This window comes from Pristiophorus japonicus, chromosome 5 (assembly GCF_044704955.1).
Source record: "Pristiophorus japonicus isolate sPriJap1 chromosome 5, sPriJap1.hap1, whole genome shotgun sequence".
NCBI lineage: Eukaryota > Metazoa > Chordata > Chondrichthyes > Pristiophoridae > Pristiophorus > Pristiophorus japonicus.
In genome coordinates, this window is record NC_091981.1 from 215,506,969 (window position 1) to 215,519,395 (window position 12,427).

The 12,427-nt window shown below is 45.1% G+C and overlaps 1 protein-coding gene across 1 annotated transcript in view; it reads left to right on the forward strand.

The window, feature by feature from the left end:
• Positions 1–11,782, forward strand: part of cyp51 (cytochrome P450, family 51) — a 46,056-nt gene extending 34,274 nt beyond the window's left edge. The window contains exons 8-10 of the mRNA XM_070881315.1: positions 483–578; positions 6,909–7,077; positions 11,254–11,782. Coding sequence (XP_070737416.1) covers positions 483–578; positions 6,909–7,077; positions 11,254–11,432 — 444 coding nt within the window. The 3' untranslated portion in view covers positions 11,433–11,782. The remainder of the gene's footprint in view (positions 1–482; positions 579–6,908; positions 7,078–11,253) is intronic.
• The last annotated feature ends 645 nt before the right edge of the window (positions 11,783–12,427 follow it).

Genomic DNA, 12,427 nt, shown 5'->3' on the forward strand with positions numbered 1-12,427 from the left:
AAATACATCGTGTTCTCTGGCACGCATGAATGACCTTTGGAACGGAAGTACTGGGGAGCATCCCTTTAAGTAGCGCCCTACCAGCCGGCTTGTTCACGCCTCCGCTACCTGGTGCTGTAAGCACGAGGTGGTAATGCGGGGGGAGCAACTGAAGCTTGCAGATTGGACACCCAGCGAGTGTTGCACACTCGCTGAAATCACAATCTGCATGTCGAAAGGTGCTGAGGCGTTGTTATCGCCAGTGCTAAGGGGCCAGTGAATGTGACATGCTGCGTGGGATTCACCCCTTTGGCGCGCTCCCCCAGCCACCCCAAGGTGCTAAGCAGCTGAATTTCTCCCCCTCATTTTTTTTATCATTCATGGAATCATTTGATTACAAGAGAAACAGGACAAAATAAATAGTGGCCTAGGACTGACCTGGAATAGATTCATTAGTGATTAATGCAAAGCCAACATCATGCTTATTTTTGGTTTCTTTGTAGCTGAAAGACATGAGTATGTTGGATCGCTGCTTAAAGGAGACACTAAGGCTTCGTCCACCAATAATGACGATGATGAGGATGGCAAGAACTCCACAGGTGCGTAAGAGCCTGAGGAAATAACAATTAGTGTTTGGTCTTGACTTTGGGCGTTAAAAATGCTATTGTGGATTCTGTGGAGTTGGGAACTAGCTGTGTTGTAACTTGTGACTTTGCTCAGAAAGAATTGGTGAATATTTGCTGACAAACACAGCTTTTGATTTTCATGGCAGAATTACTTCTGCAGTTCCTTCTTTTGAGTCTATGCACATTTTAAATGGATTATGGCAAAGTGAACTTGTACTTAACTATACACAGGTGTGACCAGAAATTATCCTCATTGTTGGTCTCTACAGTGACAATCAGGATTCAACAATCTGAACGTTTGCTGTTAATCTTCCTAGATGGCTTTGTGGGTAATTGTATTACATGGTGATGAGATCAGAATGATCCCAGGTTCTGTAGTGATGCAGCTGATCTCTGCTAGAGTGCTAATGACATGCTACAACTGGCTTCAGCGTTCCAAGGTGGCGAAGGATAATCCAGTGAACACTACTGGCACGTGTTTGCATGAGGACAGGATTAGGCACTACTGTGATACCCAACACTTGATTACCATTATATACCATGATGACTCTCATTGTTTCAGTTTGCATATGAAGAATGGATGAGCGGCTATTGCCTTGATGTCTGTGATCAAAAATCGCTGTAATATTTACTGTTCTCTTGTTAATTACAATTCCATCCAATGTTCCCTGTAAGCTGCGCAGCCGCACAGCACTCCAGGCATCCTGCGCAGCTGGCTTGCGGGCTTTTCAGTGCAAAAACTGTGCATGGGCGGTATTTTGAAGGGGCCGCGTGGTGGCGAACAAAATTACAGGTGTTATGTATGTAATCTTCATGTAACTGTAACCTTCATGGAACAACATTGTACACTGTATACGCCTAAGAAATGCACACCTTGACCACAGGGGGTGAACTTGTGGGAGACACTCCTCACCTGGTCATCCAGGTATATAAAGGGAGGTCCCACGCAGCGTCAGCACTCCTTGGTCCTGTGAATAAAGGTACAGGTCACAGAGTGACCTTGTCTCCAGTATGTGCCTCGTGTTGATTTACAGTAGAGTATAAGGACACAACATTTGGCGATGAGAAACGGGAATCAATGACTCACAAGAATGGCCACTGGTAGCACAGAGGAACGGTACTGTGTTGGTGAGGACTGGGACGATTTCGTTGAGGCTCCAGCAGAGCTTTGTCACGAAGGATTGGCTGGGAGCGGCAGCGGCTGACAAGCGAAGGGCGCATCTACTGACCAGCTCTGGACCCAAGATGTACGCGCTAATGAAAGACCTGCTCGCATCCGAGAAGCCAGCGGACAAGATCTTTTGAGGAGCTCAGCAAATTGATCGGTGAGCACCTCAAACCGGCGAGTACTATACACATGGCCCGACACCGATTCTATACGCACCGACGTCGGAAAGGGCAGAGCATACTGGACTTTGTTGCGGACCTTCGGCGCTTAGCCAGCCTCTAAGTTCACAGACGCCTGCAGGGGGGAGATGTTACGGGATTTCTTCATTGAGGGCATTGGTCATGCCGGGATTTTTAGGAAGCTAATTGAGACCAAGGACTTGACCTTGGAAGCAGCGATGTTGATGGCTCAAACCTTCATGGCGGGGGAGGAGGAAACCAAGATCATATACGAGCGCAACTTTGCTCCCAATGTGGCGATGGAGCAGGGAGTTAACATGGTAAACGCGACTCAGAACCCCGCAGGCAGGCAAGGACAATTCGACACCGACCAGGCAGTAACAGACTCTAGGGTGGGTCCTCAACAGAGACAATGGCAAGTTGAACGGACATTTACACCATCACAAGGGACAATACGTTCCAGGATGGGGCCATTGACACCCACTAACAGAGTGCTCAAGAGTAATCAGACAATCGGAGAGGAATGCCTGAACAGCTCTTTTGTTCACAACAATCTCAGCTCATGCTGGAGGTGTGGGGGCAGACATGCTGCGAAAACCTGCAGGTTTCAACAATTTATCTGCAGAAATTGTAACTTCAGTGGACATTTAGCCAGAATGTGCAGGAAACCCGCAGCGAGGCTGGTTTACGAAGCGGATGAACCACAAGAGGGGTCTGCAAGGCAGGGTTATGCTTGGGACACAACAATGGACGCTGAAGTTCAGCGGGTTCAGGTGGCAAACATCCACAGCTCATACACAAAGACGCCACCTATGATGATTAGAGTACTGTTAAACGGCATCCTGGTACGCATGGAGCTGGACACAGTAGCCAGCCAGTCAGTTATGAGTGTCCAACAATTCGAGAAACTATGGCCACTCAGAGCTAGCAGACCCAAACTAGAACGCATTGACACGCAATTACGGACGTACACCAAAGAGATCATCCCAGTGCTAGGCAGTGCAATGTTGGTGATCACACATAATGGATCAGAGAACCGGCTGCCACTCTAGATTGTCCCAGGAAATGGTATCGTGCTTTTGGGGAGGAGCTGGCTAACCGAGATGAACTGGAAATGGGCGGATGTGCACGCCATTTCATCTGTGGAGCAAAGTTCATGCTCACTGGTCCTACAAAAGTTTGAGTCACTATTTCAACCTGGTGTCGGGACTTTCAAAGGTACCAAAGTAGTGATACGTATCACCCTGGATGCCACACCAGTGCACCATAAAGCCAGAGCTGCACCATATGTGATGCGGGAGAAAATTGAGTGAGTTGGACAGGTTGCTAAGAGAGGGCATAATTTCGCCCGTTGAATTCAGCGACTGGGCAAGCCCCATCGTCCCTGTCCTAAAAACGGATGGCTCGGTCAGGATCTATGGCGACTACAAGGCCACCATCAACCAAGTGTCCCTACACGACCAATACCCGCTTCCGAGAGCGGAGGATCTTTTTGCCACGCTGGCAGGTGGCAAGCTGTTCACCAAGTTGGACCTAACTTCGGCCTACATGACCCAGGAACTGGCCGAAGAATCCAAGCTACTGACCACCATCACCACGCACAAGGGGCTGTTTGTTTACAACAGGTGTCCATTTGGCATTCGTTTAGCAGCCGCTATCTTTCAAAGGAACATGGAAACTCTACTCAAATCCATCCCCGGAACAATCGTATTTCAGGACGACATCCTTATCACGGGTCGAGAAACCGAGGAACACCTCCACAACCTGGAGGTGCTACACTGACTGGACCTTTTGGCCTGTGACTAAAGAAGTCCAAGTGTGTGTTTTTGGCCCCAGAAGTCGAGTTTTTAGGCAGGAGGGTTGCCGCAGACGGGATCCGGCCTACCGAATCCAAAACTGAGGCGATCCGTCGCGCGCCCAGGCCCGGCAACACATCGGAGTTGCGTTTATTTCTGGGACTCTTGAACTATTTCAGAAACTTTCTGTGGAACTTAAGCACATTGTTGGAGCCGCCACACGTGCTCCTACGTAAGGATTGCGATTGGTTTTGGGGGGACTGTCTGGAATGGGCTTTCAATCGGGCGCGGAACCTGCTTTGTTCTAATAAGCTGTTGACTCTGTACAACCCCTGTAAGATATTGGTTTTGACATGTGATGCATCATCCTATGGGGTTGGGTGCGTGTTGCAGCAGAGTAATGATGAGGGCAAACTCCAACCTGTGGCTTATGCTTCCAGGTCACTCTTCCAAGCAGAGAGAGGATATGGGATGGTTGAAAAGGAAGCACTCGCATGTGTCTACGGGGTGAAAAAGATGCACCAGTACCTTTTTTGGCAGAAGGTTTAAGTTAGAAACGGACCACAAGCCGTTAACATCCCTGTTGTCCGACAGCAAAGCTGTCAATGCCAATGCCGTCAGCTCGCATACAGCGATGGGCTCTCACGCTGGCTCTGTGTGACTACACCATACGGCACCGGCCAAGCACCGAAAATTGTGCTGACACACTCAGCAGGCTTCCACTGGCCACCGCTGAGGGGGCAGCGGAGCAAAGTGCTGAGATGGTCATGGCTGTCGATGCTTTCGACAGCGCAGGCTCCCCCATCACAGCCCACCTGGACAAACTGAGATCCCCTCCTATCCTTGATTAAGAAATGTGTCCTTACTGGGAATTGGACGCCCACACACGGAACATGCCCTGAAGAGGTCAGACCGTTTCACAGACGGATGGATGAACTCTCCATCCAAGCCGACTGCCTACTATAGGGCAGCCGGGTGGTCATGCCCCAGAAGGGAAGGGAAGCATTCATCAGGGAACTCCACAGCGAGCACCCAGGCATTGTGCTAATGAAGGCCATTGCCCAGTCACATGTATGGTGGCCAGGAATTGATGCAGACCTGGAACACTGTTCGCAGGTACATGCGTGTGCCCAGCTGGGCAATGCCCCCAGGGAGGCCCCACTCAGCCCGTGGCCCTGGCCCACCACGCCATGGTCACGTATTCACGTAGACTACGCGGGCCCGTTCATGGGGAAAATGTTCCTCGTTGTTGATGCGCACTCGAAATGGATCGAGTGCATCATATTAAATTCGTGCACGACATCCACCACAGTGGAGAGTCTGCGTGCGGTCTTTGCGACCCAGTTTGCCGGGCATCCTGGTTAGCGACAACGGCCCATGCTTCACTATCTATGAATTCTAGGAGTTCATGTCTGGTAATGGCATCAAACATGTCAGGACAGCACCGTTCAAGCTGGCTTCCAATGGCCAGGCAGAACGTGCAGTCCAAATCATAAAACAAGGCATGTTCCGGATTCAAGGACCCTCCCTTCAATGCCGCCTATCGCGCCTCCTGCTGGCCTACAGGTCCCGACCGCATTAGCTCACTGGAGTCCCGCCAGCGGAACTACTCATGAAACGTACACTTAAACCTCGGCTGTCCCTCATTCATCCAGTCCTGTCATTGTTGAGGCCAAGCTCCAGTCCCAAAATGAGTGCCATGACCATAACTCAAAGGGGAGATGTATAGAAATCGATGACCCTGTATTTGTTCTTAATCACGCTTTGGGGCCCAAGTGGCTTGAGGGTACTGTAATTTGTAAAGAGGGGAATAGGGTCATAGTGGTCAGACTTAACAATGGACAGATATGCCGCAAGCATCTAGACCAAGTGAAAAAAAGGTTCAGCATCGACACTGAGGAACCTGAGGAAAATCACTGCCCACACCACCACCAGTGAACGAGCAACAAGAACCTTCAGCAACATGCACAATCCCTGCTGCCAGCCCGGACGAGCCGGAATCACCACGGGTGAAAAAGACGCATGCCAAGGCTCAACAACGAGACCCCCAACTGCGGCGCTCCACGAGAGAGCGTCGACCGCCTGAAAGACTCAATCTTTGACCCAAAGACGTTGGGGGGAGGTGATGTCATGTATGTAACCTTCATGTAACTGTAACCTTCATGTAACAACACTGTACACTGTGTACACCTAAGAAATGCACACCTTGACCACAGGGGGTGAACTTGTGGGAGACACTCCTCACCTGGTCATCCAGGTATATAAAGGGAGGTCCCACGCAGGGTCAGCACTCCTTGGTCCTGTGAATAAAGGTACAGGTCACAGAGAGACCGTGTCTCCAGTATGTTCCTTGTGTTGATTTACAGTAGAGTGTAAGGACACAACAACAGGGGACCTTGTTCCTCTGTTATCCTAATCTGTTAGCTTAATTTGAGGTAATCTGTTTATTTTTTGATGTGCTTACACTGTTGCTCAATTAATGATCTTTAACATGGCCTTAACAATTGGCTTTTTGAAAAGGTGTTCACTCCTGTTTTTGTGCAGTAAAAATGCTTAGAGCAGTGTCAGCTGTGGCTCAGTGGGTAGCACACTCTCATCTGAGTCGGAAGGTTGTGGGTTCAAGTCCCACTCTAGGGACATGAACACAAAAAAAAAAAATCTAGGCTGACACTCCAGAGCAGTGCTGAGGAAGTGCTGCACTGCACTGTTGGAAGTGGTGTCTTTCGGATGAGACGTTAAACCGAGGCCCAGTCTGCGTTCTCAAGTGAACGTAAAAGATTTCATGGCACTATTTTGAAGAAGAGCAGGGGAGTTATCCCCGGTGTCCTAGTCAATATTTACCTCTCAATCAACATAACAAAACAGATTATCTGGTCATTAATACGTTGCTGTTTGTGAGAGTTTGCTGTGCGCAAATTGGCTGCCGCGCTTCCCACATTACAAGTGACTACACTCCAAAAGTACTTCATTGGCTGTAAAGCGCTTTGCGATGTCCGGTGGTCATGAAAGGCGCTATATAAATCCAAGTCTTTTCTTTAGTATTATCAATTAATCTATTGGCATTTTCATCCAAAATTCTACCACTTCTTAATTGTCTTGTGTAATTAAAATGAACAAACTGAACAATATTTGTATTGCTGAGCTGTAATTCCTCTTACAGACTGTAGCTGGCTACACCATTCCTCCTGGTCACCAAGTGTGTGTCTCTCCTACCGTCAACCACAGACTTCAGGACACTTGGGCCGAGAGGTTTGATTTCAACCCAGATCGCTATCTCCATGATAATCCAGCAGCCCTGCAAAAGTTTGCATTTGTGCCTTTTGGTGCAGGTAGGCCTTGTGGCTCTTGAGCCTTTTCTGAAATTTGATTGGCAGACAAAAATGGTGATAATCATACAGACATTTAAATCTTTGATCTGAGCAACTGGGATGGATGGTTTGTGAACATGTGCTGACATTTTGGTTAGATATGGGTTCACCCAGTTGATTCAATCCACAACGGAGATTCTTGATCCCAGCCTGGACATCTCCGATGTTAATTACAAGACTTCGATGTACGGGGCATGATTTGCAGATGATACAAAAATTAGCTGTGCGGTTGATGGTGAGGAGGAAAGCTGTAGACTGCAGGAAGATATCAATGGACTGGTCAGGTGGATAGAAAAGTGGCAAATGGAATTCAATCTGGGGAAGTATGCGGTAGTACATTTGGGGAGGGCTACCAAGGCAAGGGAATACATAATAAATGGTAGAACACTGAAAAGTGTAGAGGAACAAAGGAACCTTGGCGTGCATGCCACAGATCCCTAAAGGTAGCAGGCATAGATAAGGAAGTTATGAAAGCCATACGGGGTACTTTCCTTTATTAGCTGAGGCATAGAATATAAGAGCAGGGAGGTTATGCTTGAACTGTATAAAACACTAGTTAGGCCACAGCTAGAGTACTGCGTACAGTAATGGTCACCACATTACAGGAAAGATGCGATTGCACTACAGGGGGTACAGAGAAGATTTTTGAAGATGTCTGCACTGGAGAATTTTAGCTCTGAGGAAAGATTGGATAGACTGGGTTTTTTTTTTAAGAACAGAGGAGGCAGAGGGGAGACTTAATTGAGGTGTGTAAAATGATGAGGGGCCTAGATAAGGCGGATAGGAAGGACCTATCTCCCTTAGCAGAGGGGTGAATAACCAGGGGGCATAAATTTAAAGTAATTGGTAGAAGAATCAGCAGAATTGAACTTTTTTCACTCGGGGTCTGGAACTCACTGCCTGAAAGGGCAGAAACCCTCATTGCATTTAAAAAGTACTTGGATATGCACTTGAAGTGCTGTAACCTACAGGTCTACGGACTAAGAGCTAGAAAATGGGATTAGGTTGGCTAGCACAGATACAATGGACCTCCTTCTGTGGCATAAATTTCTATGATTCAACAGATGCAAGATCAAAATCGGTATATCATTAAGCCCATTCCTTTTTCTCGATCAACCCCCCCTACTTATCTGACTTCTCACTATATTCTTTCCCTTTCTGAAAATGCATTGTCCCAGTAGCATACTCCATAACTCTACTGTTCTTTTGCATGAAATGTTATGTCTGATTCCCCATCTTACTCCTAAGGTGCTACTTTTTAAAATTCATTATCTTAAGGGAACAATTTGCTTGATTAAGTCAATTTCATTTATAATAAACTGATATTGGGTCCCTGCAAGGTGGTTTTTCACAAATAATGTCGAGCCTTATTTAACATTTCCCCAAATTCCTGATACCTGGAATCATCATTGTTGCTCACCGTTCTTGGTATAAGGTATTGATCACCTAGTTTTACAAAGGGATAGAAATTTATCACATTACTGGCCAAAAATAGAAAATTGTTGAAAATTGTCATTTACTGCCCAAATATCGCCTGGCAGTAAATTCATCATTCAATTAGCACCAGCCTTATGAAATACCGCTCACCCATCTTTTTCGACATTATTTTGAGGTCATTAGTCGTGCAACGTCCAAATAAAGCCAGCGGTAAATTCATCAATAAGATCCATTTTACAGCCGGACTGAAATACCGCCCTGAAAACACACATCTTACCTGATCTTAAGCCAGCCTTATCGACGCCATTTTGATGAAAGGATGATTTGACCGAAGGCTGATTAGCATTAGTTATAGCTTTACAGTTATTATGGAGTAGGATTTTTAGGGATTTTAATATTTTGAATTATTTTAAGGAAATTTGAAGCCATTTTACAAAATGGAATGGACATTTGTGTTTATTGAAGGGGATTTGAGGATACTTGAAAACATTTGTGGAGATTTAAATGAATGGCACCTGTAATATCTCTGCCTGTATTGCTGACTAATTATCTAATCAGAATAGAGGTGGAAGAAGGTTTATTGCAGAGCATTATGAAGTTAATCAAAGAGATCGTAGACTTATGAAGCGGAGGTGGCCTTGCCCCAACGAATTTTCTGGGAGAAGCACTCATACCTGGACCTGACTGATACACAGTGCATTAGAAGGTTGCGGGACCACTTGAAGAGAGAGTGGAGGAGGAGTGTCACTTGAATAAAAAGGCTGTCGAAACATTTCTCTCCTCTCTCTCCCCATCACCTCCCCCCCCCCCCCCCCAAACGACCAGTTTGATCAACAATACTGCCTGACAGAATATTTTGTTCTCATCTAAATTCATCAAAACTACGATCAGACTTGCAATTTTCACACTAGTTACATGGTGTACATCTAAGAACTCAGTCTCAAAGTGCAGCATTTGCTCTGTGTAATGATTTAATTTGCACTACGATCTTGCAGCACAGGTTCCTAGGATTAAACATATAAAACAGAAGATTGGCAAGTACAGTACTGGAGCTCGTCTGTTTGCTGATGGCTTTACAGAAACTCCCCACATCTGATTCACTGAGCACTTAAAATTTAACAACTGCTGATTGTAATAGTCTAAATAACAAATTCGCTACTCTAAAGTGGTTATTTCAGAATTACATTAAAAGCAGAGATCCTTCAAAAAAAATATGGCTCTCAAATCCATCATCAGCATCATAGAAATTGAGGAAGACTTGCTTCCACTCTAAAAGTGAGTTCTCGGGTAGCTTATACAGTCCAATGTGGGAATTACAATCTCTGTCACAGGTGGGGCAGACAGTGGTTGAAGGAAAGGGTGGGCAGGGAGTCTGGTTTGCCGCACTCTCCTTCCGCTGTCTGCACTTGATTTCTGCTTGCTCTCAGTGACGAGACTCGAGTTGCTCAACGCCCTCCTGGATGCTCTTCCTCTACTTAGGGTGGTCTTGGGCCAGGGATTCCCAGGTGCCGGTGGGGATGTTGCACTTTATCGAGGAGGCTTTGAGGGTGTCTTTGAAACATTTTCTCTGCCCACCTGGAGCTCGCTTGCCGTGTAGGAGTTCCAAGTAGAACGCTTGCTTTGGGAATCTTGTGTCAGACATGCGGATGATGTGGTCCACCCAACATGGTCAGTGCTTCGATGCTGGATCCTGCAAATCCACTGGGAGGATAGATGCACCATTGTCCTGTGTGTATAACTGTGGTCAAATCATTTATCTAACCTCCGAGGCTCCAAGCATAGAAAATACCTGTGATTTTGAGGTTGCTGGGTGGGAAATCATGTGCTACCGAGATATTAAAAGGTCAGCAACAACCTAACCAAACCATTATCCTTGTTGGAAAGGCAGCACTCTTTGCTTGCAGAACATCTGCAGGGTACAGTTTTGCCTCATTTCTCTGATGGTGCCATAGATATTCTGATGGAGGAAATAGGGCATGGGTGGATGGAGGGGGTTTTCTCACCAAAGGTATTGTTGGATCCCCAAGTAATCTGCCAACAAGAACAGCAGGAGGTGGCAACCAGTATAAATGTCATGAGCAACATACTGAATACTTGGAGGCAATGTACCAGATCAGCCAAGGAAAGAGAACACGATGTTATATTCCATTAATTCAGTATACTAAGCACCTATGATACTTACAATTACTTCAGAGCCGGCCCTGGAGTCTCTTCAGCCGGCCCCGGAGAGAAAATAAACTTCAAAGAAAAAAAATGCGCATGCGCAGAAGACTGCTTTTTGAACTGAAAAATCAGTTCGATCTTGCACAACGACTCAATCGCTACCACCAAGGCCAGGTAAGTTTTCACCAAACATTCAGGGTTGGGTGATGGCAATCTTTGGGCGGTAAAAAATAAGTCGGGAGGCCCAAATAGTGCCGAGAAATGGGCGGTGGCAGATTTTGTTGAATTTCTAGCCCTTGGTTTGTATGCTATCCCTCTGCTGATGCAATACATTTGCCCTTTTTAAAAACTAGCTAAGGCATGTTGTTGATTGTTTCATAGATTAGCCCCTAGATCTTATCCCTTTGCTTCCTCTTTTATAAACCCTTGAATAATCCAAAGACGCTCACCTGACCATTAATCAGTAAGTAGGTTCAGCTACAGGCTAAGAGCTTTACTTTCCAGCGTTGAAACTTGTTTTTCTTTTCCTCTGTCTAGGTCGCCATCGTTGTATTGGGGAGAACTTTGCATATGTACAGATCAAGACTATCTGGTCCATTTTAATCCGGTTGTATGAATTTGATCTTGTTGACGGATACTTTCCAACAGTGAATTACACAACCATGATACATACTCCTAATAATCCAGTAATCAGCTACAAGAAGCGTGTGCAATAAGAACTGGCCAAATAAAAGTCAATCTTACTGTTTTTAGTAATCTGTAAGTTTATGGCATCAACAATTATTTCATTGATCAATTGCATATATACAATTAACATTTCAATGTACTGATTATTTATTACATGTAAGACCATTAATTATTTTTTTAATTGAAATCCCAACTGGTAGGCTTTGGCAGATAATGTCTTGAAGGATAACTTACCAGTTTTGTAGATGGTGATCCTAATGAATTCTGGTATCTGCTGTTAACAAAATCAACTGAAATTGGACTTGCCCCAAAACAACAAATCCAGCCTTTATTAAATTAACTGGTTTTCCTTAATAAATGAGTACTGTCTCTTCTGGCAGCATGGCGGCTGATTGTATTTTTGATTCCATGCATTGTGATTATCCCCAATTCTCACATCACTTCACAAATATGAATTGTGTCTATAACATTAGACACTTTATACTGATTTCTCATGACAGCTATAAGTACACTGAGGTAATGTAAAGAACATTTTATTCCTATTGTATATTTCTTCAGTTGACAGCAGTGGGAATAGGTTACAAGCATGAAAATAGTATGATAAAGGTTTGCCTTTAAATATGCTGAAATTAATTTATCAATTATTGAATAGTGATATTGAGTTTGGAGAGTTTCTGAAATTGTGGTATAGTCTCTTGAGAGCTACTGTATGTAGTAGTACGTTTATAACCCCTACTTGAGCTTGGGAGGGAGAATATGGTTGAGTTTATAGCTTCTCAAATCTAGATTGCTTGGTGTTTTGCAAAAATGAATGAACAGTTGTATAATTTCAAAGTGTGCCTGTCCTATCTTCAAAAGTAACTATGTAAACATTTAGTGATATGTACAGAATGTGAAATTCCATTAGTTATTGTTTTGCTATATAATTTACATTGCTTTTAAATTACTGATGGTTTTTAAGTCAATGCTCATCTCTATTTTTACTATATAATATTTACAGCACAAACAGGCCATTCGGTCCAAT